The sequence below is a fragment of the Marmota marmota genome, unplaced genomic scaffold (genome assembly GCF_001458135.2).
Source record: "Marmota marmota marmota unplaced genomic scaffold, marMar, whole genome shotgun sequence".
NCBI classification, from domain to species: Eukaryota; Metazoa; Chordata; class Mammalia; order Rodentia; family Sciuridae; genus Marmota; species Marmota marmota.
In genome coordinates, this window is record NW_026000048.1 from 12,202,364 (window position 1) to 12,228,702 (window position 26,339).

The following is a 26,339-nucleotide window of genomic DNA, read 5'->3' on the forward strand; positions in this document are numbered from 1 at the left end:
GGAACTGTTTTCCTTCTGAGAAAGGATGAGAACTAAAAAAAATGGATCTGCAAACCCAGGCAGAGTCATGCCACCTCAGACGGGGAGGCTGAAACTGTCATTGATCAGAGACAACTTTGCCTTAATTCACTTCACTATCTTGAAGTACAGGGTAGATTTCATTTGGATGTTTCTCTCAGATGTTCTATATCACTCTTAATTCAAAGGCAGTTAACCAATGGATTTAGGGTTCCATCTGCTGTTCTGCATTTCAAATCTCGGTAGAATTTATAGTCAATAAGACTTGACTGAACTCTTGGGTAGAGCATTCCATCCTGACCACAGGCCAATTTCATGGACTGTCACAGACCACAGGGGATGGAGAATCACTGGAAACTATCTGCAGCCTCTTTTCAAAACATTGTGACCCAGGGTCTGAACCCCAGCAGGCCCTCCCATCAAACCTTTGCTGTTTTAGATAACCAGGTGGAGATGGGAGACAGTGGAACATGAAGACCCCGAGCTGCATTCCTGCACTGAAGTCCGTGGAAGGGGTTGGAGGAAAGAGAATGAATATTGGCTAAGCAACTTCTCTGTCACTGGTGCTTTGCAGGCATTACTGTGTTTTAGTATCAACCAGCCTTGCTTCTCACTTTATGCAAGTGAAGTTGTGGAAGTTCTTGGGAAATAACTGGCTCAAATATCAGTCAGGCAGAAGGGCAGAGCCCGGATCCCAATGACGGAGTGGAAAGACTGTTTTTCTGCCCATCCCAATCTACTCCTACTCTACTTGAAGCCAGTTTAAAAGAAGATGAGTCAAAAGGGTTGTTGGAGAGCACTTTTGACCCTGTGCGTGAAACACCGCTCTGTGTATCTTAACACGGAAATCATCTGCGTTTTTAAAAGGGCCTTCGGCAGGGGGATGCCAGGATCTTTGCAGAGAAGTCTGACGGAGCAGGAGAGAATAAAGAAGCCTAAGCCGAGGGCCCTAAGGCATATTCTAGTTTGGCACGGACAGGACCCCTGGGGTTCCCCCACCTGGCTGCAGGAAACCCTAACTACAGGCAGAGGAGGCGGTGGCGACGGCGGTGCCGGGCTCACCTGAGGAAGAAGAAATAGGAGTAGTCCTGGACCACGGTGTGGGAGTGGCAGGAGAAGTAGCCCAGGCCGGTGAGGTTGAGCCTGGAGCCGGCGGGCACCTCCAGCATGCTGCCCCACGCCTGGTCGCACAGCATCTCGACCTCGGCCGAGTAGAAGAGCCCCCCCTGGCCGGCGTGGTACTGCCAGGGCAGGTAGTTGTAGAGGCCGGGCTCCTCGGGGTGCAGCGCCAGCACCTTGGCGTACACGATGGTCTCGGCCAGCTCCGCGCGGCAGCCCTCGCTCAGGGGCCTCCAGTCGGAGGGCAGCTGGCAGGCGCGGGCGGGCGCGGGGTGGCCGGCCAGGCAGAGCGCGGCGAGCAGCAGCGGGCGCAGCATGCCGGCAGGCGGGAGGGCGCGCTAGCCGGGGCTCATGGCCCGACCCTCCAGGCGGGCGCAGGGGGCAGCAGGCGGCCTGGCTCTTGGCTGCTCGGGGGAAGCTCGAGCGCCGCTCTCCCTGCAGCCGGGCTCGCGGTGTCCCGCCAGCACCCGCCAGGCTTTAAAAGGGTCGCGGGGCCGGGCGGGACAGGCGCCCGCCTCCTGCCCTGCCCCCTGCGGCGGAGGCGGGGGAGGGGGCGGCGGCCGCGCGGGAGGGGCGCGCGGGGCGGGCGAGACCCGGGAACTCCGGTGACCCTGGGACGGAGTCCGAACCCCCGCAGCCCTTCCCTAGCGCCCCGCTTGGGCTGGGTCAGGGCTTGCCAGGTGTAACGAGTTCCAAACGCGGCACCTTAGAACAATTGCTATTTACTTGCAGGATTACTCTGCATTAAAACTTTGTTATAGAGTTCATTTAGAGTCAAAATTCATAGAAATCGAATTTGATTTTATCATCCCAGAGTTTTTAGTGTGAGCTAACAAACTTTTTAAAAGATTCATTTTCATTCTGCTTCTGAATCTTTTTTGGGGGGAGCGAGGGGCAGTTACTGGGGATTGAACTCAGGAGCACTTAATGGCTGAGCCATATGCCCAACCGTATTTTGTATTTTATTTAGAGACAGGGTCTCACTGAGTTGCTTAGTGCCTTGCTTTGGTTGAGGCTGGCTTTGAACTCCTGATCCTCTGCCTCAACCTCATGGTTGCTAGGATTACAGGTGTGGACTACTACCGCACCTGGCTTGAATCTGATTATTTTTTAACGGTGATCTTCAGAAAGTCCTGATAAGAGATTCTGAATACCCTACACCTGAGAAATAAATTCTGGAGTAAATTCGAAACAGCTGATTGTGAGTCAATGGGTGATTTGGTGCAGACCCAAACTCAACAATATACTCCCTAAGCTGACTTTGTTATACCTAATGTAGTAAGAAGAAACAATAGTTCTTACTTATAAAAAATGAATATTATATTTTATATTCTGTATCATGCATATCACACACATACACATTATACATCCATCATACCTATTGTATTTTTACATGAGCTTCATAAGCAAATTTGTTTTCAAGTGGAGGACTCTGTTCTGCAAGCAACTTATTAATTTGGATCGCTGAGTATTTCAGCTTTAAACCCCAGTACCATTTCTTCTGTGACTTGGAGGAAAGAGAGTTCCTGGGAAAATCTGGAAGAAAGAGAGAGCATATACAGAAATTGGAGTGAAAATTCAAAGGCTGGCCTCACCTCCCCAGGGCCCCAGTCTTCTTCCCTGGAGTCCTATACCTGCAGTCAGTATGATTCCATTGAATGGTTGAATGGTGAATGGTTGCTGTGGACACAGGTTTTGAAAAGCAAGTCTTGGGGTAAAAAAGCTCTGGAGTAGGAGGGGCTGGAGGGTCTCAGGAAGAAAGGGGAACAGAAGAAACCAGAGGGAAAACTTAGGGTGCCCTCAGACAATGAAGAATCAAGACTCTAGGCACTCCTATCAAGCTCTTCGGGGACTCACGGGGCACACTACTCACTGGTCAGTGACCAATCAACTAAATTTTTAGTCTCACCCATGCTGTGATGGACCCAAAAGCAGGAGGAAGTAAGAGTAAGCTCTTCAAAGACAGGGAATCCCTGAAAGTTTTGTAGGAAAAACTTAGTCAAAGGGAACCCAAGGGACAGCATTACCAAGGGTGTGTGACTCTCCTGCGGTCACCTTCCATGGTAGAATTTCACAGCAGGCAAATGGTATTCAAGGTTAAAACACCAGAGACTGTTTTTCTGGAGTGCTAATCTGTCTCTTACTGAATATTTAAATTATAAAATTTCATAATGTTATTATATCAGTCACCTAGGGCTACCATAACTAAATATTGCACACTGGTAGATAAAACAACAGATGTTTATTTCTTCCTGTTCTGGAGGATAAAGTTCAAGATCAAGAAGCCAGCTAGGTGTCCATGAGGCCTCTCTTTCTGGTGTGTAAATGGCCATCTTTTTGCCCATCCTCACAGCAAGAAGTAGCCTTTCTTCTGTGTACTATGCAGAGACAGATCTCTGGTGCCTCTTCTTCTTCTGATAAGGTCACCAGTCCAGTGGATTAGGGTCCCACCTTTATGAATTCATTTAACTTCAGTTGTCTCCATAAAGTCTTATTTCCAAATATATTCAGTTGGAGTGAGGTTTAGAACTTTAACATATGAATGAGGAAGTGGGGGGAGGGCACAATTCAGCCCATAACAGTTGTCTAACAGGTGTTCTGCAGGTTTGCTACAGAAAGAAACGGGATGTAAAATGATTTGTTTTGCTGGAGAGCAGACTTAGTAAGCATTGCCAACTCCTGATATTACCAATTGCTTATGTTTATTCATCGCTTGCTTTAGGCCAAGTACAGTTGCAAGGACTTTACATATGTTATCTTAATTAATCCTCCAAACAATTCCAAAGGAAATACTACTATATGTTCATTTTGCAGATAAGGAAACTTAGGCACAGAGAGGTTAAATGACTTACCCAAAGCTAGAAAGTGAGCCAGGATTCAAACCCCAGCCATCAGACTCTGGAGTCTAAGAACTTAACTCCAACATGAGAATAGGGACAAAGATAGGAAATGCCTTAGAGGAACAAGTTGGCCCTTTGTTTAGGATGCTTATAGAATATATGATTAGTAAGAAGCTTGGCATATTCCCTAGTGGAAGCTGTAAAAGTGAGTGACTGACCTAATATTAATGTTATACTATTCAGGAGCCCTGCTCTATTTCAGCCCTACATTATCATAGAGAGAGACAGGACAGTTTTTAAGAAAAAAAACAAAACAAAAAAACCTCTTTTTAATTTCATCTTCAAGTGCCTCAGAGGTCTGGAAAAGATTTGTCTACTTCTACAGACCTTAAAACCTTGACTTCTCTTTCCATTTAGTCAAGCAAATAAATAAAAAGCAGTGCATGTGCTGTGTTCTCTCTTCTTTTTTTTTTTCCCTCACATCATCATACATGTTCCCTCTTCTTGGATAAACTTAACAGAACCAAAATTCTTCCAGTACTGTCCAGAATGTATTTTCCAGAAGCCCTTTCCAGAGATTGTCCTTCTTGTGGATTCTGAGGAGACATCAGTCATGTCTTCCTTCTCTGTAAGAGCAAGCAGAAGACCTCGCTGACTGGAAGGGAGCCATTGGTGTGTCCCCTAGTGAGCAATTCCTCTTCCAAGACTAAGACCTTCCAATAAGCAGAGCTCAAGGTCACCAGAATGGAAAATGAAAATTCCATGAATGAATTATTGGATTTAATCATGAATCAAGCCACTTGCGCCCCTTGATTCCAAGACTCATCTATTCTGGTTATGAGATGCATAATATCATATGTTGTTTTCTGTTTCAAAGAATAGACAGTATCCTTTAAGACAGCACCTCATGATTTCAGGATGTTGCCTGCCAAGTGACACTATAACAGAGTCTTTCCTAAGCCTTACTTACACCTTTTAAAAATTTATCAATTGCTTCCATGTGATGTAGCTTGTGGTGTAGGACCAATCACTTCTGGCCGTGAGCCCTCTGTACTTCATGGTTTTGAAAGAAGATCCTTTGGGAATCACTAATCAGAAGTAATACCATGGGGAATTCCATGATGGTGGATAATGTGGTTGGTGAATCCACAGATGACACTACTACAGGAAGCATTATGGGCAGAGAAGCAAACCCATACGCAGAAAACAGTCAGCAAGATAATAGTGGTTTGATATAATCAACCTGCCACTAGGTGGCTTGCAGTTTTCCTACGTGAATGGGACCATATCTATACTGATTTCTTGTTGACACTTGGTAGGCCCTCAGCAGTACTGTTAGCCAGGCCAACCTAGGTAAAGGGAAGCCCATGTGGCTGCCAATGAACAGCCTGCCTCCCTCCCACCATGGCCATTGTGCTCATGGGTTCACTGAACAAACACTAGGGACTGACTGGCACCCCAGAGTGTGTGGTTCTCCCACCCAGTTACTAAGAACCTCCTCTCCACTGAATGCTCTTTGATCATCATTCACATGAGATACAAATGTCTTCACAATTTGTGACCATTCTGAGAGGTCCATTGATATCTCTCTTGCCCACATGTCCTTGTCACCAATTTTCTCCTGGCCCATACACTCCTTGATTCCAAGACTCTTATTCTGGCTGTGAGATGGATAACTAAATGTATACCTTGGAGTTCTACCCAGGAAGAATTTTCCTTCTCCAATATTCTTTAGGATCATCCCTGAGTGGGACCTAGTAGAAGACTATATAATACAGAATGAGCAGTAAAATAGCCTTGAGCTATTTATTTCTTAGCCAATTGGTCTTCTATGATTTGGATTCAGTTTGTACCCCAAGGATACATGTACTGGTCCCCAATGGTCCCCTAGTATTAAGAGGTTGTGGAACCTTTAAGAGTGGGGGCCTAACGGGAAATAACCAAGCCATTGAAGACATCACTGTTGGAAGGAATGTATGCTGGTCTTGTGGACTGAGTTAGTTCTTGTGAGAATGAGTTGTACTAAAAGAGCCAGACTGTTCCCCACCCTTGGTCTCTGTCCTCATCTCACCATGTGATTTTTTCACCTTTCGCCCAGGCTCTTTCCATGATGCCACCTGTTATTAGACTCTCACCAAAGGCTGAATGGATAGGGCTGCCCACTCTAACTTTTAGTTTCCAAAACTATAAACTAATTCATCCTCCTCTTTTCTTTATAAAATTCTTAGCCTCTAGTATTTTGTTGTATCAACAGAAAAGGATTTGATCCATTGTCATAAGGAATATCTCCAAAAGACCATTGACCAAAGGAGGGAGAAAGGGCAATGTGCCTTCATAATCACAGGAAACTAACTTGTACCTTCTGCACCTTCCCAAGCCCAGGCCCTAATATACCATTTCCATTTAATTATGGACCATTGTATTACTCACAGAGCTTTCTGGCTGGGTATGTCAGGTAAAACCTAGTTCATGATGAAAAGTTCAGTTCACATGTTCCCCTACCTACCATGGGTAGGCATTCAATCTCTACCAAGGCTGATGTCAAGAGAGAAGCTATTTTTCCAAAGGAAATAGATTCCAAGGCATAGATTTGCCTGGTTCAGCCAGGCATGGTGGTATATGCTTGTAATCTCAGCCACTTGCTAGACTGAGGCAGGATTGCAGGCTAAGACCAGTCTGGGCAACTTAATGAACTTTGTCTCAAAATAAAATTTTAAAAGGGCTAACCTGTCTATGCCTTTGGGAAAAGGTGGGGAGCTGGGGTGTGGCTCAGTAGAAGAGCACTTTGCTAGCATGTTGAGGACCTGGATTTAATCCTAGAGGTTGGCAGTTATCTGGTCATTGCTTGCAAGAGACTCCATACATAGACACATACATAGACGCTCTGTGCATAGACATTTTGCTGCAGATCCTTCTGTTGTTCATTTCTACTTAAAATCAGCAGCTTTACAGGAAACTTTACAGATGGTCCAAGTGGCACATTCAAGTGTGATATATGTTGCCCCACAAGACAAAGGCTAACCAAGAATTTTTCCATTGTAGGTGGTCCAAGGAGCAAGCACTTTACTTTCACCTTGGATAAGTGATAATTGAACACTGAGACGCTTCATTGACGCCGCAGAGCCTTGAATTTTTATGGGGCTTATCTCCCTCCTATCTTTAGATCTCTAAAGAACCTGATACTTTATGAACTTCGTGACAATTCACCATAATGTCATCAATGTGGGGCCCCATGTGTGTTTTGTGAAATATCCAGGTCATCAAGATCTCTGGTGGCAGAGAGCAGGAGCCTGGTGCAAGGATATGAAAGTATATTGTTAACCCTGACAAGTAAGAGCAAACTGTTTCTGGTAGTCTTTACACATCAGTATGAGGGAAAGTTAGGTAGGTAACTGCAAAGCACATGCAAAAGGACATGCTGATCTTTCTCTAGGAAAGACACTTCATCTGGGACAGTATGTGAAATTTTAGTCACCATCTCATCAAGGTTACAGTAGACCTCATACATTTTTTAAGATACATATGACTTTTGCATGGGCCAAACTCAGAAATCTAAGGAGCTCGATGAGGGCACGTGATATCACCATCTGCATTTCTTTCAGATCTTTGATGTCAGCATTAATTTTTGCCATCCCCCCAGAAATAAAAATTGCTTATGATTTACTCTGTTGGTAGGAATAAAGCTGTAGAGGCTTCTGCTTAGCCCTTTCTACAATAATGGCCACCACTCATGGGTCAGAGAGCAAATGTCAGGATTTGTTCGTTGTTAGTTGTGTCTATTGCAAATTACCTCTTCATAAGCTGGGGAAATAACCACTAGGTGAATTTCTGGATCAATTTAGTCCAACATGGGTCTGATTCGTTCTAAAATACATGTTTTATCTGAATATGATTAAGATCTTAGTTTTACTTTGGGGCCACAGTGGTACTTGGGTCTTTCTGGGATTAGTGTCCATTCACAGCCAGTAGATAGTAATCCTCAAAGGACCTGGGTACTTCCTTTTTCCAACACACAGGACTTTTAGTAAATCAACCCAGGACCCTCTGAAGAAGTCTTGAAAGATTTATGATGTGTACTTTGGTGATGGTACAAGTCCTTCCCCAAGGACACCTGACCTACCCTTTAATCTAAATGGCTCTGTGTCTGTGATTTACTTATGTCTGGAAACACAATAAGAGGCTCAAACTCTCCCCTGTGGCAACTTGGATCAGGTTTTCAGCTACCAGACTTAGTTTTTCCTATAATACACAGATCAGGCATTCCTCTAGGAATGTCCATACATTTAATTTAGAGGACATCATGACCCAACTATCCACTGGCAAAGTTGTCTGCCAGTCAAAACATTCTGAATACCAGCATGACTCTCCCACTCTTTATGGTAGACTTCCCTCCCTCAGCACTTAAGGACTGCCACTTGGCCCCTGGTACTTGAGAATTCCACTGCTTCCTTTGGAATTAGGGAACCTACTTCAGTGGTGACATCTTCTACAGCCATACCTGGCCTAGAAAGAGGACTAATCACAGAGATTTGCAAGAATACAGAGTCTCCCTCTCACAGATATATTTTTCATTGCCTTCATAAAGGGAATATCTGGGTCTCCAGACTCTGGACTGAGCTCTGACCTTAATAATTATACTCGTTGACCTTAATTATGGCCACACTGGACTTATGACAGAAATTTCTACAAGGATGGAACTGAACCATATAAGATAGACCTAAAGATCAGGATAAAGTGGTGCAGCCTTGTAATCCCAGCTACACAGGAGGCTTAGACTAGAAGAGATGAGTTCAAGGCCAAGCTGGGAAACATAGAGACCCTGTTTTGGGAAAAAAAAAAAAAAAGATATATATGATCATCTCGATAGATGCGGAAAAAGCATTCGACAAAGTACAGCATCCCTTTATGTTCAAAACTCTAGAAAAACTAGGGATAACAGGAACATACCTCAATATTGTAAAAGCAATCTATGCTAAGCCTCAGGCTAGCATCATTCTGAATGGAGAAAAACTGAAGGCATTCCCTCTAAAATCTGGAACAAGACAGGGATGCCCTCTCTCTCCACTTCTGTTCAACATAGTTCTCGAAACACTGGCCAGAGCAATTAGACAGACGAAAGAAATTAAAGGCATCAAAATAGGAAAAGAAGAACTTAAATTATCACTATTTGCAGATGATATGATTCTATACCTAGCAGACCCAAAAGGCTCTACAAAGAAACTATTAGAGCTAATAAATGAATTCAGCAAAGTGGCAGGATATAAAATCAACACGCATAAATCAAAGGCATTCCTGTATATCAGCGACAAATCCTCTGAAATGGAAATGAGGACAACCACTCCATTCACAATATCTTCAAAAAAAATAAAATACTTGGGAATCAACCTAACAAAAGAGGTGAAAGACTTATACAATGAAAACTACAGAACCCTAAAGAGAGAAATAGAAGAAGATCTTAGAAGATGGAAAAATATACCCTGTTCATGGATAGGCAGAACTAACATCATCAAAATGGCGATATTACCAAAAGTTCTCTATAGGTTTAATGCAATGCCAATCAAAATCCCAACGGCATTTCTTGTAGAAATAGAGAAAGCAATCATGAAATTCATATGGAAAAATAAAAGACCCAGAATAGCAAAAACAATGCTAAGCAGGAAGTGTGAATCAGGCGGTATAGCGATACCAGACTTCAAACTATACTACAGAGCAATAGTAACAAAAACAGCATGGTACTGGTACCAAAACAGGCGGGTGGACCAATGGTACAGAATAGAGGACACAGAAACCAATCCACAAAACTACAACTATCTTATATTTGATAAAGGGGCTAAAAGCATGCAATGGAGGAAGGATAGCATCTTCAACAAATGGTGCTGGGAAAACTGGAAATCCATATGCAACAAAATGAAACTGAATCCCTTTCTCTCGCCATGCACAAAAGTGAATTCAAAATGGATCAAGGAGCTTGATATCAAATCAGAGACACGCCGTCTGATAGAAGAAAAAGTTGGCTACGATCTACATACTGTGGGGTCGGGCTCCAAATTCCTCAATAGGACACCCATAGCACAAAAGTTAATAACTAGAATCAACAAATGGGACTTACTCAAACTAAAAAGTTTTTTCTCAGCAAAAGAAACAATAAGAGAGGTAAATAGGGAGCCTACACCCTGGGAACAAATCTTTACTCCTCACACTTCAGATAGAGCCCTAATATCCAGAGTATACAAAGAACTCAAAAAATTAGACAATAAGAGAACAAACAACCCAATCAACAAATGGGCCAAGGACCTGAACAGACACTTCTCAGAGGAGGACATACAGTCAATCAACAAGTACATGAAAAAATGCTCACCATCTCTAGCTGTCAGAGAAATGCAAATCAAAACCACCCTAAGATACCATCTCACTCCAGTAAGATTGGCAGCCATTATGAAGTCAAACAACAACAAGTGCTGGCGAGGATGTGGGGAAAAGGGTACACTTGTACATTGCTGGTGGGACTGCAGATTGGTGCAGCCAATTTGGAAAGCAGTATGGAGATTTCTTGGAAAGCTGGGAATGGAGCCACCATTTGACCCAGCTATTCCCCTTCTTGGTCTATTCCCTAAAGACCTAAAAAGAGCATGCTACAGGGACACTGCTACATCGATGTTCATAGCAGCACAGTTCACAATAGCAAGACTGTGGAACCAACCTAGATGCCCTTCAATAGACGAATGGATAAAAAAAATGTGGCATTTATACACAATGGAGTATTACTCTGCATTAAAAAATGACAAAATCATAGAATTTACAGGGAAATGGATGGCATTAGAGCAGATTATGCTAAGTGAAGCTAGCCAATCCCTAAAAAACAAATGCCAAATGTCTTCTTTGATATAAGGAGAGTAACTAAGATCAGAGTAGGGACGAAGAGCAGGAGAAGAAGATTAACATTTAACAGGGATGAGAGGTGGGAGGGAAAGGGAGAGAGAAGGGAAATTGCATGGTAATGGAAGGAGACCCTCAGGGTTATACAGTGGAGGGGGTAGAGAGAGAGGAGGGGAGGGGAGGGGAGAGGTGGGGAGGGGGGAGGGTGGAGGATGGGAAAGGCAGCGGAGCACAACAGACACTAGTATGGCAATATGTAAATCAATGGATGTGTAACTGATGTGATTCTGCAATCTGTGTAGGGGTGAAGGTGGGGAGTTCATAACCCACTTGAATCAAAGTGTGGAATATGATATGTCAAGAAATTTGTAATGTTTTGAACAACCCACAATAAAAAATTTAAAAAAAAAAGATATATCTGGTACTGTCAATTTGTCATTTCCTCCTGATGTAATTTTTAAAAATCCATGTCAAAATGCCATGAAATTTTCTTGAGTTTGATTTTTAAATTAGCCTAAATTAGTTGTGGAAAATAAACGAGTCATTTCTTCCTTTTTCTTCTCTATTCATTTCCTTTCCTTAAAAACTTAGTCCTAAAAGTCTTTAGTTGGGGCCAGGCAATTGAGGTCTCCAAGTTGAGGCAGGAGAGGAATGGAGGGTCTAAACAAGAAAAGGGGAGCTAGCTTCTGCCCAGGATTTCCCACTGTAGGGATGAGCCACAAAGGGGTAAAGAGGGTGGTGTCAGTGTAGAGGACTGAGATGGTGCAAGATGTCAGAGCCCAAATAGGGTTAGGAGGAATGGCTGTAGAAGAGTAGCTTGTCATGAGGGTTTCAAGTCCAGAAGGCGAGAAGGATGACCAAGTGGGACGGCAGGCTTTGCACTGATTCCACCAGTGTCTAAGCAGGGTAAAGAGGAGCCTCACAGGGTACAGTCTAACATGAGTGTCAGAAGGCAGCGCAGTGAAGAAGATGGGATGTCAGTGCATGAACAAGTGGGAAGAGCTTCCACGTGGAAGGGACACTCCAGTCCAGGTGGCAGAGCATGGCTGGGGTGAGATGGCTTCCACACAGAAAGGGAGCCCAGGCCAGGGAGCTGACAGCCAAGCAGAGTATGGAGAATGTTAATGTCAGGGCAGGAACTACCAGAAGAGTGACTGTCAGAGCCCAAGTATGATGTAGAGGTATCTGCAGGAGCTGTGGGATGGTGGCAGGGATGGGAGAATGGGCACACACACAGGAGGCAGTCCAATAAATTTATTAAGGATAACAGACCCCAGTTTTCCCACTATTAAGGGAAAGGTAGAGGGAAGGGTAGAGAATTTAACTTTGTGGAGCTGAAATATGAATTCATGGTTTTTAATATTAATAGCAGTTATAGAAATAAATATAGTTGTGTATAAAATTGTGTGTGGATTTACATCTTTATCTCAAAAGCTTTAGTGCAATTTCAAGTTTTAATATTTTCAGAAATATATACGTAATACACACACACACACATACACAGAGAGAGAGAGAGAGAGAGAGAGTCTTGATAAAAATTCTCAGAAAACTAGCAATAGAAGGGAATGTCCTCAACCTGAGAAAAAGTATCTCTGAAAAGTCTATTGAGAACATTACATTTAATATGAAAGACCAAGAGCTTTTCCTTAAAATGAGGGAAAGACAAGGATGCCTACTCCTGTCACTTCTGTGCAACATAGTACCAGAGGTTCTAGCCAGAGCACTAAAAAGAAAGAAAAGTATCCAGATTAAAATGGAACATGTAAAACTCTATTTGCAGGTGATGAGATCATCTACCCAGAAAAAGTTAAATGAACCTACAAAAGTGCTACTAGAAATAATGAGCAAACTTCAGAAAGCACAGAATATAAGATTAATATACAAAAAGTCAGTTGTAGTCTAGACACTAACAAAAAACATTGGAAATCATTTTGTTGGTTAAAAAAGAAAAGAAAACAATACCACTACAGTGGCATCAAAATATATTAAAGTCAGGAACAAAATCTGATAAAAAAAAATGTGAAAGACACATACATTGAAAACTGTAAAATTTCACTGAAAGACTTTGAAAACTATATATTTATAAATATATAACATATACATATACACATTTTTCATAGGTAAGACAATATTGTAAAGGTGTCAGTTCTTACCACAGTGATGCGATCTCAAAAAAAACTCCAATGGACATCTTGGTAGAAATTGACATGCATATTCAAAATTTTATACAGAATACCAAGAACTTAGAATGCCCAAAACAACTTAGGAAATAGAAAACAAAATTAGAGGGCTAAACATTATCTAATTTCAAGACTTATCATTAGCTATTTGGTATAAACACAAACAAAAGCCAACATGACAAGGAAGCCTAGAAATAACCTTCTATGTGAAGAATCAATTTCTTATAAAACTGCAGAAGCAATTTTTTGGAAAAGGATAGTCACTTAAACAAATGGCACGAAGACTATAAAATTTCTAGGGAGAAAACCTCCACTAACTTTTGAGTTAGATAAAAATTGGACTTCATAAAAAAATAAAACTTCTGCTCTTTCAAAAGATGCTATTAAGAGAATTAAATGTGAGGCCATAGACTGGAAGAAAATTTTTGCAAATTCTTGGTAGGGTGGTGCTCACCGGTAATTCCATCTACTCAGGAGCCTGAGACAGGAGGATCACAAGTTCAAGGCCAGCCTGGGTAACTTAGTGAGACCCTATCTCAAAATAAAAAATGAGAAGGGGATTTTGGGGGGTATGCAGCTTAGTGATAGAGAACTGCTCAGTTCAATCAACAGTACCACAAAGAAAATATTTGTGAAGCATCTATATGATAAAGAAGACATATCCAGAATATATCAAGAATTCTTAAACTCAATAGTAAGAAAACAATATGATAGAAATGGGCAAGATGTAAGATGTAAGAATGCCAAATAAACACAAAAAAAGATACTCAATGTCCTCAGTCATTAGGGAAATGCAAATCTAAATCTTTATGAGCTACCTCTACACACTTATTAGAATGGCAAAAATTAAAGGGATTGGGCTGGGTCTGTAACTCAGTGGTAGAGCGCTTGCCTTGCATGTGTGAGGCACTGGGTTCGATCCTCAGAACCACAATAAAAATAAATAAATAATAAAGGTATTGTATCCATCTACAACTGAAAAAGAAAAAAAAATTTAAAGGGATTGATGACCATATCAATTATTGCTGAGAACTGGAAGCATTGGAGCTCTCATTCACCGCTAGCAGGAACGTAGACAGTACAACTACTTTGCAAAACAGTATGACTGTGGTGTAAAAAGTTAAACGTCTGATGGAGCCATCTACTCCTACATATTTATTCAAGAGAATCAAAGTACATTTCACATAAAGACTTTGTATATGAATGTCCACAGCAGCTTTATTTGTAATATCCAAAAAGTGAGAACAGCCCAAAAGTCCATCCACAGATAAATGGATAAATAAACTGTGACATAAAATGAAATACTACTCAGCAATAAAGTGATGGACCATTAATACACATCAGAACACAGATAAATTTCAAAATAATTATGCTAAATAAAGAAGCCATATTCCATGAGGTATAGTGGCACATGCCTATAATCCATTGCTATGTACAGCTATAATTATATATAGGTCTAGTCATATATATAGTGCACACCTATGATTCCCAGCTATTTGGGAGGCAAGGCAGGAGAACCCTAAGTTTAAGACCAGCCTGGGAAACTTAGTAAGACCCTGTCTCAAAATAAAATTTTAAAAGGCTGGGAAATGTAGCTGGTCATAGAGTGCTTGCCTTGCATGTGTGAGGTCTTGGGTTCAATCCCCAGTTCTGTCTCCCAACACACACGAAGTATTTACAGGTGATAGGCATTGTAGCTTATTCTCAAATAATAGAGGAAGAAAAATTTTGGACTTGCAACTTTAATATAAGTTTGAGTATATTTCAAAATAAGAAAAAGAGAAGATAAATTAATAAATAAATGAAGTAGCTAAGATGTTTTAAAGATGGTAGGAATAACTTAACTTTTCAGATAACAAAATAGTATATTGTACAGCTATAATGCTTTATACACAATGGTAATTGGTGCAAATCAGCAGTACTCTCAGGAGAACAAAATGACCATAGTTCATAAGAACTTGATATAGTTTGTAGGAACAACTCAAATTGCCAACATGCAGGGAGTGATATATAAATTATAGCACATTCGAATGGCATATCACATTTTTTAAAAAATTATAAATGGTATGCATGTGACATAAGTGAAAGTGGAGTATAAATAATCTATGGGAATGGAATATTATTCAGCCATAAAGAAGAATGAAATTATGGCATTTCCAGTAAATGGATAGAACTGAAAAAACTATTATGCTAAATGAAATAAGCCAATCCCAAAAAACTAAAGACTGCATGTTTTCTCTGATAAGTGGATGCTGTCTCACAATAGGTATGTTGCGGGGGTAGGGGTGAGTGTGTGTAAGAAGTGGAGATTCACCAGATTGGACAGAGGGAATGGAGGGAAAAGGGGGGGATGGGAATGGGAAAGACAGTAAAATGAATCAGACATAACTTTCCAATATTCATATATGAATATACAATCAGTGTAACTCCCCATCACATACGACCACAAGAATGGGAAGTTATACTCCATCTATGTATAATATGTCAAAATACATTCTACTGTCATGTATAACTAAATATATATATATATATAATCAATCAGACAATCTGTGGGCCCATGGTGGGCTTCTGGCAATATTCCATGACTTGACCTTGGTGGTAGTTACATGGTTATTAATTTTGTTTCATAAATATACTGTATGTATTTTCCTGATAAAGCTACACTAAAAGCGTTTTAAAGGTCATACAAGACTATCTTTCTGGGGGCTGAGGTTGTGGCTCAGTGGTAGAGCACTTGCCTAGCACAGGCGAGACCCCGGTGAGACCACACAATTAATTAATTAATTAATTAAGGGTTAAATTTTTAAAAAAGACTATCTTTCTGGACTATATTCTAGTCACTGAGCTGGTTTGTACAGATGCAGAACCAAATTCTAAAAGGGTGAACTCATTGCTCTCTGGGAGCGGATAAGCCAGGATGTATACCTATCCACACTCCTGCCTCAGTGCTCGGTTCTACCCTGGGTCCCTCTTATGGTGTGGATCTAGAATGTTCTCCTGAAGGCTCATGTGTTGTAAGTATGATCCCCAGCACAGCAAGGTTCAGAGGTGGGGCACTTAGGCAATGGTGAGGGCTCTGACCTCATCAGTGGATTAATAATGGGGGTGTGTGTTCTTGGGCTCTGTCCTTGACCTCTTCAAAACCCCCCATCTGCTTCCTGGCTGCCATAATCTGAGCAACGTTCCTCTGCCACATCTTTCTGCCAGAGGTTCTGCCTTACCTCAGGCCCAGAGCAATGGAGTCAGCTGACCATGGACTAAGACTTCTGAAGCTGTGAACCCAAATAAACTTTTCCTGCCAAATTGTTCTTGTCAGGCATTTTGGTCACAGTGATGCAAAACTGACTAACAGTCCCCTGGCTTTAGTGATGCAAGAGCTAACAATCATCACAACAGTCACTGTGACTGGGTGTCCACGTGCTGGTAACGTTACACATTATCACTTCTGGAAGCCAAGCAACAGCCTGGATGTGTTCTTACCTCCAGTTTCCAATAAGGGAAGAGGGATGCAGAGCTGGTGAGGAATGAGGCTGCGATTGTGATCCCGGTTAATTCTCTCATTAAATAGACCAAACTCAGTTTCAGCTGTATGACAGGCACTGGGAAGATTCTAGAGACATAAGACACATAAGATATGCTATTGCTAAACCCCAAGAGCTTATCATCCTGAAGAACTCCAAATGTAGGCCACTGTATCTCTGCCTACCACTGTTCTTCCATAGAGAAGCCTGTCTACTGTTGTCTAAACATGGTCCAATGACAGACAGTTCTAGTAGCAGCCAAGTTATCTCTCCCAAAGTGCCCTGCCCCCAAAATTAACAATAGACCAAACCAAAAAAAAAAAAACAACTACAGAAACTATGAGTCAGAGTTATCTATTTATCTTCTATTTAAATACTGTATATAGGGAAAGGACCCAGGAGGTCTAAACAGAGATGAAATCAAAAACAAAAGATACTCTTCCTATTAAATAGATCATATTTCCTAGTACTGTGGGACCTTTCTTGGAGGCTCCCAGTGTGTAATGTAAATGTGAACTCATTCTTCCTTCTGGTATCCTTGGGAGGCAGGAAGCCAATGTTATTTCATAGATAAAGAAGTTGGTGTCCCCAGAGGGTGAATGCCTTGCACTGGGTCACATAACTATAGGCAGTTGGGGGTGCTGAGAATGGGCTTAAGGTTAGGACTCCCTGCCTGGGGTCCCCAGGCTCCCAAATAGGGCCTCCTTTCTAAGAGATAACTTTGTAGTTAAGCCTGCAATGGAATCTTGCTCTATAAAAGGAATGTTATGGGAACACTGAGACAAAATGCACGTTTTCTTTCTCTGCACGTTAAAACTTAGGAGGTGATTTTAGCACATGAGCCATTGTCTATAATAATTCCAGATTCATCCCATTTAGCTTAAGTGATCCTTCCAGGATTAAGTCCATGATAATTCTGTCCTCTCAGTAGAGACAAAGAACAAAAGAATTGAACCCTGGGCAGATATCATAATCTTTGCATCTTAAGTTTCTATAGTTCTGAAAAAGAAGGAGCTGGGTTTGGAGGTGACAGGCACCCACAGAAATGCATTGTTCCTTGTTAGCTGCTGTAAGCACTTCGGCAAAGCAACATGCTTGCCCCACACTCTATGGTCATAGAGAAGCATTGCCAAAGGCCTTTTCATGGTGACAAAATGGAAACTGAGGACTCTGACTTTTTCAAGGAAGTGATGTGAAGTTTTAAGAGTTCCTGCTTTAAGTCCATCAAACCAAATTCCTAACATCTTCTTGTCCAAATTTTTAAATAACAAATGGAAATAGTAGGCATCAATTGAGCATTTGACCTTGATATTAATCGTTAAACATTTATATTTCAACGAATAGCTTTCAATACTTAACCTGTCAAATAATGCATGCCAGTCATGATTCCAGGCATGAGTTACAGTAATGAATGAGACCCAGAAGCCGCCTGCTTTGCACAAATATCCATCAGTAGTCAAACTGGTATGATCACTAAGGTAAGGAGAACAAAATTAGGCTTTAAGACATGACCTTTACCTGGGAAAGAATGATTTGAAAATCTTATTCAACATCTTCAGAAATACCTTCATTCAAATGTCCACAGTACTGACAAGGCTAAAAATAAGCATGCCAGGGTCCAGGCGAGCCTGTCCAAGCAGAACTTCCCTTCATACATCAGAGCATAACTAACCCTCCAACTGACAGTGAGGAGGGTCTTGTTGAGCTTCCTTTCACATCTATGTCCTTGGAGTGAAATGAAAAAAGTAATAAGAATCCAAGTTCCAGAGGGCTGGAGAGGTATGTGGTTATTATCATAAAGCTGCTCTGGGCTTTCCTGATGTGCTGCCAGCAAAGACCTCTTTCCCAAAGGAAGTGAAGTCTCCTGGGGATGTGGCAAAAGTCCTGGCAAGTGGAAGAGTGGAGCAAAGTTCTCAAAAGTGGAGAGCCTTCCTGCTGAAGGGGAGACCTGCAGCTGACCCAAGCAACAGCTGCTACCAAATTGTCACCTCTGAAGTATTGCCTAACATCTCAGTATATCAATATCTGCTAGGGGAATGTGTGAAGCTGGTAAGAAGAGCAGACATGGGCAAGTGTATAAGGACTCCCCGCATGCATATCAGGGTGCATTTCAATTTGCTTGTTCAATGTTTCTGCCAGCTGCCCAGAAGTCTCAAGATCCTATTGAAAAGCTTACTGGAGGGACAGTTTCTCATTCCCAAGGAAGGATCGCGTAGGATTTTTGGCTTGGTAGGACATCTTGATGGACTGTTGAGAAATGAAAAGAAAATGGGGAAGAAGTTTGGTATTCTTATGTTGACTGGGAAAATAGTGTTTTAAAAGGGTTAATAAAGATTGCTCTGAAATAGAAATAAAACTAAACTTCGGGGTTTTTGTTTTGTTTTGTTTTGTTTTGTTTTTGGCCTCAAGAAAAAGTCCAACTGGTGCATTCACAACAGGGCGCCCCCAGGCTTCATGATTAGAGAGCTTTTCCCTGAGTGATTCTTCACTTGCTCTCAGCGGGAATTGGCCTATCATCTGCGCTGTCGATGCAGAGGATGAGATCAGATTTCAGCAACACCTACTTCTAAGGTAAGTTACTCTGTGGAAGAAGATTTACTTTGTCCAAATTTTCCATTACTGACTTAGTTCCATGTGAAAATATCACAACTTAGTGCTGGTCATTGCACTTTACCCAGTATCGCTTTTAAAAATGAGTTTCCCAAACCTGCATTCATAATATCAATAATAGATATGACAATTGGCCCCTGAACAGGCATTCAAATATTTGTTGAAGGGACATATCCTTTAACTATAAATGTACAACTTGAGCTTTTTGGAGGTTCATTTGACACTAAAATCGTTTCTTTACTTTAAATGTTCTCTGCATATTAACACATGGTGTGTTTTTAGGAGGTAATTTTAATACATGAGCCATTGTCTATAATAATTATAAATACATTCAGTTTAGCTTAAGTGATCCTTTCAGGAGTGAGTCCACATAATTTGGTAGCGGTGACTCGGTCCTGTGATTTTAGTACAGGTCATCTTAGTACATTTTATCATGCATTTTGTGTGTTCAAACTGAAAAAAAAAAATGTAGGCTAAAAAATGGAGGGGAGATTAAACCTATAGAGCTATACATGTTCAACTCATTATTTGCAAAATGTAGTTCTTTGTGGAAAAATAACTAAGTTTATTTAATATTGACCAATCACAGGAGAAATACTTCTGTAAAACCTTTATAAAATTATCCATCCAGGGTATCATCATTTCCTTTCCATTTTTTTTACTTTTATCAGTCACAACTTAATCCTACAGCAGGCTCCAGATTTTCACTTCAAAGCTTTTCTCTCTACTTTGGTCCTCTCTTGAAGTCAACTTCCTCCTAGTTCCAGTATCAGACTTTAGGCAAAGTTGGCTTCAAAAAAAAAAAAAAAATAGCGGCAGCTTTTTCAGCAATAAGTTCTGAGAGGTTTAACTCAAATAAGAGCTCACTCCTGTGACCAGCTGCTCTTAGTCTGTTGCTAAATTCTGCCCAGAGGTGTGGTTTCCTGTGTTCAGTTCTCTTTCCTCCCTCAGCACAGGGCAGAACAAAGAGAGGAGTCGAGAGTGATCAGCCCACAGAACGTGACCCGTACCTCCTTTGTCTTTGTGGCTTCCCACTCTCCCACCATCCAATGGGTTCGTTCTCTCCAAGAAGATGGATATTGCAGAGGGGTGGAATTCTTGAGTTCTCTTTTCCTGCTTTCCATTGGTCTACCACTCTCCTTCCCCCATCCTGCCACAGGAGAGACCACAGTTATTGATAATAACCCAGCATATACACTGGTTCATCTAGACCAGTGAACAGGCTCACAGTTCCTTTACAGACAACAGGTGAGTCCTCCTTTCTCCTCAGCCTCCTCCTACAGATTGCAGAAGCTCTCTTCTCAGAACCAGCACCCCCTCTCATTTTCATGGTCCACACCTATAACAGCATGTGTACAAACAGGCCGATACCTGATCTAAGAATCCAGACTTCTCCTTGACTCTGTCCTTCCCCAAACTTACACCTGAGTGGTTTATTGCCAAGATTTAAATCCAGGGTGAAAAGCAGGAAGTCTCTCTTAGACTAAGAGCCTAAGTCATATGCTTCAATTCAGCTTTTTCAGAAAGCCCAGTGTCAGCTGGTATTAGGACCTGTTCAGCCATAAACCAAGTAGTGCAAGGGGCCCCTTACTCTGAGAATCCATTATCAGGGTTGTTAAATAGGAACAAAACCATGATAAATCAAAACTGCCTATTAATAAACTGACCATTTATAAAGTTAATTCCCAACCAAATGTTCCTCCTCTCAAAACATTAGTATCTATTCACCAACTTAATAACAGATAATAAATTCAACTATAGTGGAAACCTACTGTGAAAGGAAATTGTAAATATATTGCAAAAGGAAAAATGTTTTATAAAGTTGATGAGAGTGATAATCACAGATATATCCCACTATTAACAAATGAGGACATTGCACAGTTTGACTAGTGAAGTGAAGAGAAAATCTGCAAGGATGTGGCATGAAAGGTAATTAGAAAGTGATTTCATTATCAAAGGATTAACAAAACACTTGGGGGAAATGGAATAAAATTTTTGAATTTCTTTTAGAAAAATATCATCTTTTGTGATTACATGGCAAAAGTCAAATATGAAGTAAAAGATATTTTATCCTGCTATTATATAATTTTATCTAAAAAAAAAAAAGCATTAGTCTCCTTTTCAGCTTATCTATTGCTGCAGAACCATCCTCCCCATGTATTTCATTATTTGACATAGTATCAATGTGATATTTCTTGGAATTCTGTGGGTTGATCTGGTGGGGCAACAGAGCTTTCAGTTTAAAAGGTTCAGGGTCAGAGGTGCATGGTCATTACTAGTCCATAGCAATTCTGAAATCCAGCCAGGCACATGCAGCCAGCTTCTTGAATATGGCCCAGTTCTGCCCTGAGAGGGATTCTCCAAGTCACTCCAAGTCACTCTACCCACTGTGCTCTAGGCTCTGCTCTCTGAGCTATCCTTCTGCCAGGTTTGTAGCTTAGTTTCTTTATTTCTTTTGTTTTTCTTATGCAGACAATAATACAGAAGTAACATAAACATCAAAAGTATCACCTCGTGTTTCCTGGTTTTGCCATCAGATCAATTCTGACAATTCTTAAAAAACATCACCTTCCCAGACCTCACAAAACACAATCTACTTCAGCTTATAGTCTTGTCTCAGTATTTGGGAGCATGAGGTCACTTGTATTTGTGTGCTGTCACAACTCACCTGGATTAGGGACCCTGTAATGGCAAAGGAAACATTTGCTGGATTTAAGTTCTTTGGGTAGGTGAACAATGGATGATTTCTGAACCTTAAGAGGTTGAAGGTTTCAGCTTGATCATCAAAGGGTTTGTAGCAGTTCATCACTGGGACAGTTGGAAGATGCCAGCTAAGGAGGGTCCCCAAAAACCCTTGATTTCTTTCATCACTTGCCTCCTCCCCAGAGAAATTTGGAAGTCTTGAGGCATCTTTTCACTTTAAACTTTCTCTGCCTTTTTAGTCCAAGTAGATATAATTTACTTAATCTGTTTGTTTGTTTGTTCCCTATGTATCTAACTTTAGTGCACACCATTTGATGAAGCTGTATTCACTGATCTCTACAAGGCCATACTCTTTTCTGGGGCTGCAAATCAGAGTGAATACCTGTTAGAGTCTGTAAACAAGTCAAAATGACACCTGGCATTTTGTCAGGGGAATGTTAAAGTTCGTAAACAAGTCTGGACCGTGCCTGGCAAAATGCCAGAGGGAGTGGTTTGAGAAGTAACAAAAACAAGCCATTAAGTGTGGAAATTCTTTATTGGTTGACTGATGTATCTAGTTTATGCTAATTAGATAAGCTGTGTGGAATGTATAAATACTGCTCCTGTCCTGCAATAAACGGCTCCTACTCCTGCTGTATCAACGTACACAAGTTATTCGTCACCCTCCGCTTATTTTGCCCAGCCAGCCGGGCTGCGGCAAATACCCTTAAGGTTCTTAGAAGCCTTTTGCATCTCTGAGAGGATCTTGGAGATGCTCCTTAAATCTTTCTAAGATCTTGACCCAGAGGCTGGATTTCACTGTCAGTATCTGGGTTTCATCTTCAAACCAAGGCCCTGTCTTATTTTGAAAAATTTTTTTTCTGAGAAAAATGGGGAATGAAAAACAGTTTTATTATCAAACCCAGCAAGCCCCAGATCCTCTTTAATTCCAGGTTCTTTGTGAAATCTGAACAGTTCCTTCTTTAGCTCAACTTGTTCCTCATGTACTTTTTCCTAGGCAGCTAAAAGGAAGCAGATGGCACTTCCAACATTCTGCATGGCAACCTCTTGGCCAGACCCACAAGCTCACCAGCTATGCTTCCTGCTTTCCATATTACTGCAGGCAACAGTTGTACTAATGGTTCTACCACCAGAATTAGAGAATAACTCTGGTTCTCTTTTCTCTAGCTCTCAAGAGGAATGTCCTCATCACCCTTCCAGGCTCCACTAAGGGTCTCCTTCTTATTCTTCCCAATGTCTCCATTTCTCTGCCAGACTCAAAGACAATGTCCCACATGAAGGCAGGATCCCTTTCAGTTAAGCTTCTGTTTTAGTGATCTATGGCTGCATAGCTGAGCACCACCAAACATAATGATTTGTTAACAATTTTTGACTGCTTGTAGTGGTTTGGGATTGAGCAGGAGGTGATTTTGCTTGACATATTGTTTACTTGGAGTTGGGATTTTTAGAAGGCCTCAAATGGCCTCACGTATATGGCTGGACATTGGTGCTGCCTGCTGCCTTGGAGCTCAAGTACAGTTGATGAGGGGATTCAGTTCTCCTTCAAATGGCTTCTCCACATGGCTGCCTGGGCTTTCTCACAACATGGCAGATGGGTGCCAAGAAGAAACATCCCAAAAAAGACAAGCATCAATGTGCAAGGATTTATTGAGTCTGCACTTGCACCACTCTAATACCTCATTGGCCAATGCTAGTCATGTGACTGAACCCAGAATCAATAAGTGAGGGAATTTGTACGTGTACAAAAACCAAGGAGCATGGTTCATTGAGGCCCACCAAAGTCACAGTCTATCACTTCCTTCAAATCAACACTTGCTTTATTTCTGGTTGAGCAAATAACTTAAGGATAATTGTCATTTAAACTGTTTTCTTAATTATAAGACGAACTCATTTTCATATATTTTCATTTTATTTTTCAGAAAACATACCTATCAAATCAAATGTCTGCTATAATATTTTAAGGGTATTCCTTTTGAGTGGGCCTTTTCTAGATCAATCCTCAGATAGAAAGAAATCCCACATTTTGTTTTCCATTTATCTTCTGCACCTTGAGTCTCACTGCCAGGTCAAGAATCCTCTAGAAAAGGAATGAGTAATAAAACAGAATTTGGGCATTGCTTGACCCTGGAAAAAATACCATCATAACAGCACCAAACATCAACCCTCATCCTGATGAATATCTTCTTGTTTGTTTTAACTTTACTCTTTAAGAAGAACTAAATGGACACTCTCCTACCAGCTTTATAACTAGACACTGGTAATTAGGTTTGGCTTGAGATTTTATCCAAAACTCTTTCCTTGCCATGCCATAAAAACTGCAGTTTTATAAACTACTTTAGCAGGAAAATTCTATGAAAATAAATTCTAAAAGGTCTATAGTTTTTACACAGAAGATTTTAAACAAAAGTAGAGTTTTTAAAAAAAATAATTATAAATGAACATAATACCTTTATTTTATTTATCTATTTTTATGTGGTGCTGAGGATTGAACCCAGTGCCTCACACATGCTAGGCAAGCGCTCTACCACTGAGCCACAACCCCAGGCCTCCAAAATGTATAGTCTTTAAACAGATATTTAATTTTGTTCTCCACTGTAAGCTTTAAGTGAACAATTTTTAAAATAAGAGTATTGCATGTGTTGTAATGCAGGTACTCTGCATATAGCACTGAATACCTAGGATGTGTAAAAAGTTACATTGCTGCAGGAAAAAAACCTGAAGTGATTGAATTCACTAAAACTTAAGAAACTCTCTATATTCTTATCTAATCCTCAACAAAACCAGAGGTGATGTTTTAAAAGGATTTAAAATCCAGCCAAGAAGTATATTTACTGTCTATTTTGTTTTTGTCCCCAGAGTTTCTGTTTAATCTCATAATAGTCAATGTAACACAAGCTTTACCCCCCCCCCCAGCTCCATCATGAATCTGAAGTAGTTTAAGTCAAACTCTAATCAAAATGCTTGCACAGAGCTGGCGAGTTCAGCAGTGCTGTTCAGGGGCCTCCCGAGGGTGTTGTTACCTATTCTTCCATTTCCTCTTCTTGACTAGATCTATTATTTTACCAGACCTGAAATTTCCCTTCCTTTCACATATCTTCATAAGCAATTAAGCAATGGATACTTCCCCTTGGGGTTTTGTCATTTTGCCTTCCGTTTCCATGGCAACCTCAGTAACTTGTTACATATAGATGCTGCTTTAGAATTAGCTCTGTGTCTGTCAATCTTAGATACAAAAGTGAGTGAGATCAGTGAGCTGGTGCAGTAAGCCGGAAGTTGGGACTAGAATGAGGGATGAGATTAGGAGAAGAGTCATGTGCAGGTCCATCAATTCCTCTGATAAGAGACGTTTCCCAGAACCCAAGGTACACTTCAAAATCTCTGGGTTCTATACTGAACCCTTCCCACAAATGGATGCTGTCTCATTCTGAAGAGTTGAAGGATAAAGAGATTGAATAACATCCAGAAATGATTTCTACCTGTCAAGATTTATAAGAAATTTCTGCACAACCCCATAATACAAAGTTTTCCCCTTGGTCCCTTTCTCTCTGACTTCTTGCTGCACTGACATTAATTAAGACACTAACCATTAATTCATGAATAACCATCGTTTACTGAACATCCACCAATAGTCACATTGTAAAACAACAGTCCCCTGGGTACTTACTGCATGTTAGCTCACTTAATCCCTAAAACCTTACAAGGTGATTTTTATCAGTCCCGTTTTCTTGATAATGGACCAAAGCCATAGTTTAGAGAGGTTATATCAACTTGCACAAGTCTCACGGCTACACATAGTAAATGCTGGAGCCAATATATAAACCCATGTACAATCTTCTCGATTAATGCTAGATACCACCGTTAACGCTCTTCTTGGAGGATGTTATTACTCTACAGCAGTGTGTTTAACATACGTGTGACCAGATCCCTTTGGTCACAGTGGCCAGGCCAATGCCCTTTGTAGTATTTCAATGCAAAAAGTCAGCAGTGTAATTAGAACAGAATCTAGAACATGAGGCAACAAGATCACTGAGAGAGTTGAACAATCTTACTAGGCTTTCAAGTTCTTTTTTTTTTTTTAATGTAAGAACTACTCAATTCTCAATTCATAAAGCACTCACAGATGACAGGGCAGAACCAAAAATCTAGGGTTTTAAATGGATTGTCCTATATTACCAGAAAAATGGTGTTGCAGTGAATTTGTAGACTATTGCTAGTCACTTAGCCCCATACACTAAATAACTGGTGTGGATTGCAGTCCTAGGAGGATGAATTAATGGTTTACAAGTATACATATTTAGGAACATAGGGTTGGGGTGACAAAGCCAAAGGGCACAGTCTGTGTCACCAAGACCAACACTCTGCCTCTTGAAAAGTAAGAAATTGTTCCAGGACCAGGAACGTAGCTCAGTGGTACAGCACTTGCCCAGGATGTGCAAGGTCCTGGGTTCCATTTCTGGCACCAAAACCCAAAT

The 26,339-nt window shown here is 41.0% G+C and overlaps 1 protein-coding gene across 2 annotated transcripts in view; it reads right to left on the reverse strand.

Annotated features, from left to right (window-relative positions):
• Window positions 1-1,642, reverse strand: part of Ccdc3 (coiled-coil domain containing 3) — a 107,503-nt gene extending 105,861 nt beyond the window's left edge. The window contains exon 1 of one of the 2 annotated variants that reach the window (XM_015495209.2): window positions 1,081-1,634. In XM_015495209.2, the coding sequence (XP_015350695.1) occupies window positions 1,081-1,454 (374 nt within the window). In that variant the 5' untranslated portion in view covers window positions 1,455-1,634. Of the gene's footprint in view, window positions 1-1,080 lie in introns of both variants that reach the window. The other variant, XM_048812669.1, reaches the window with a different exon arrangement.
• Between the last annotated feature and the right edge of the window lie 24,697 nt (window positions 1,643-26,339).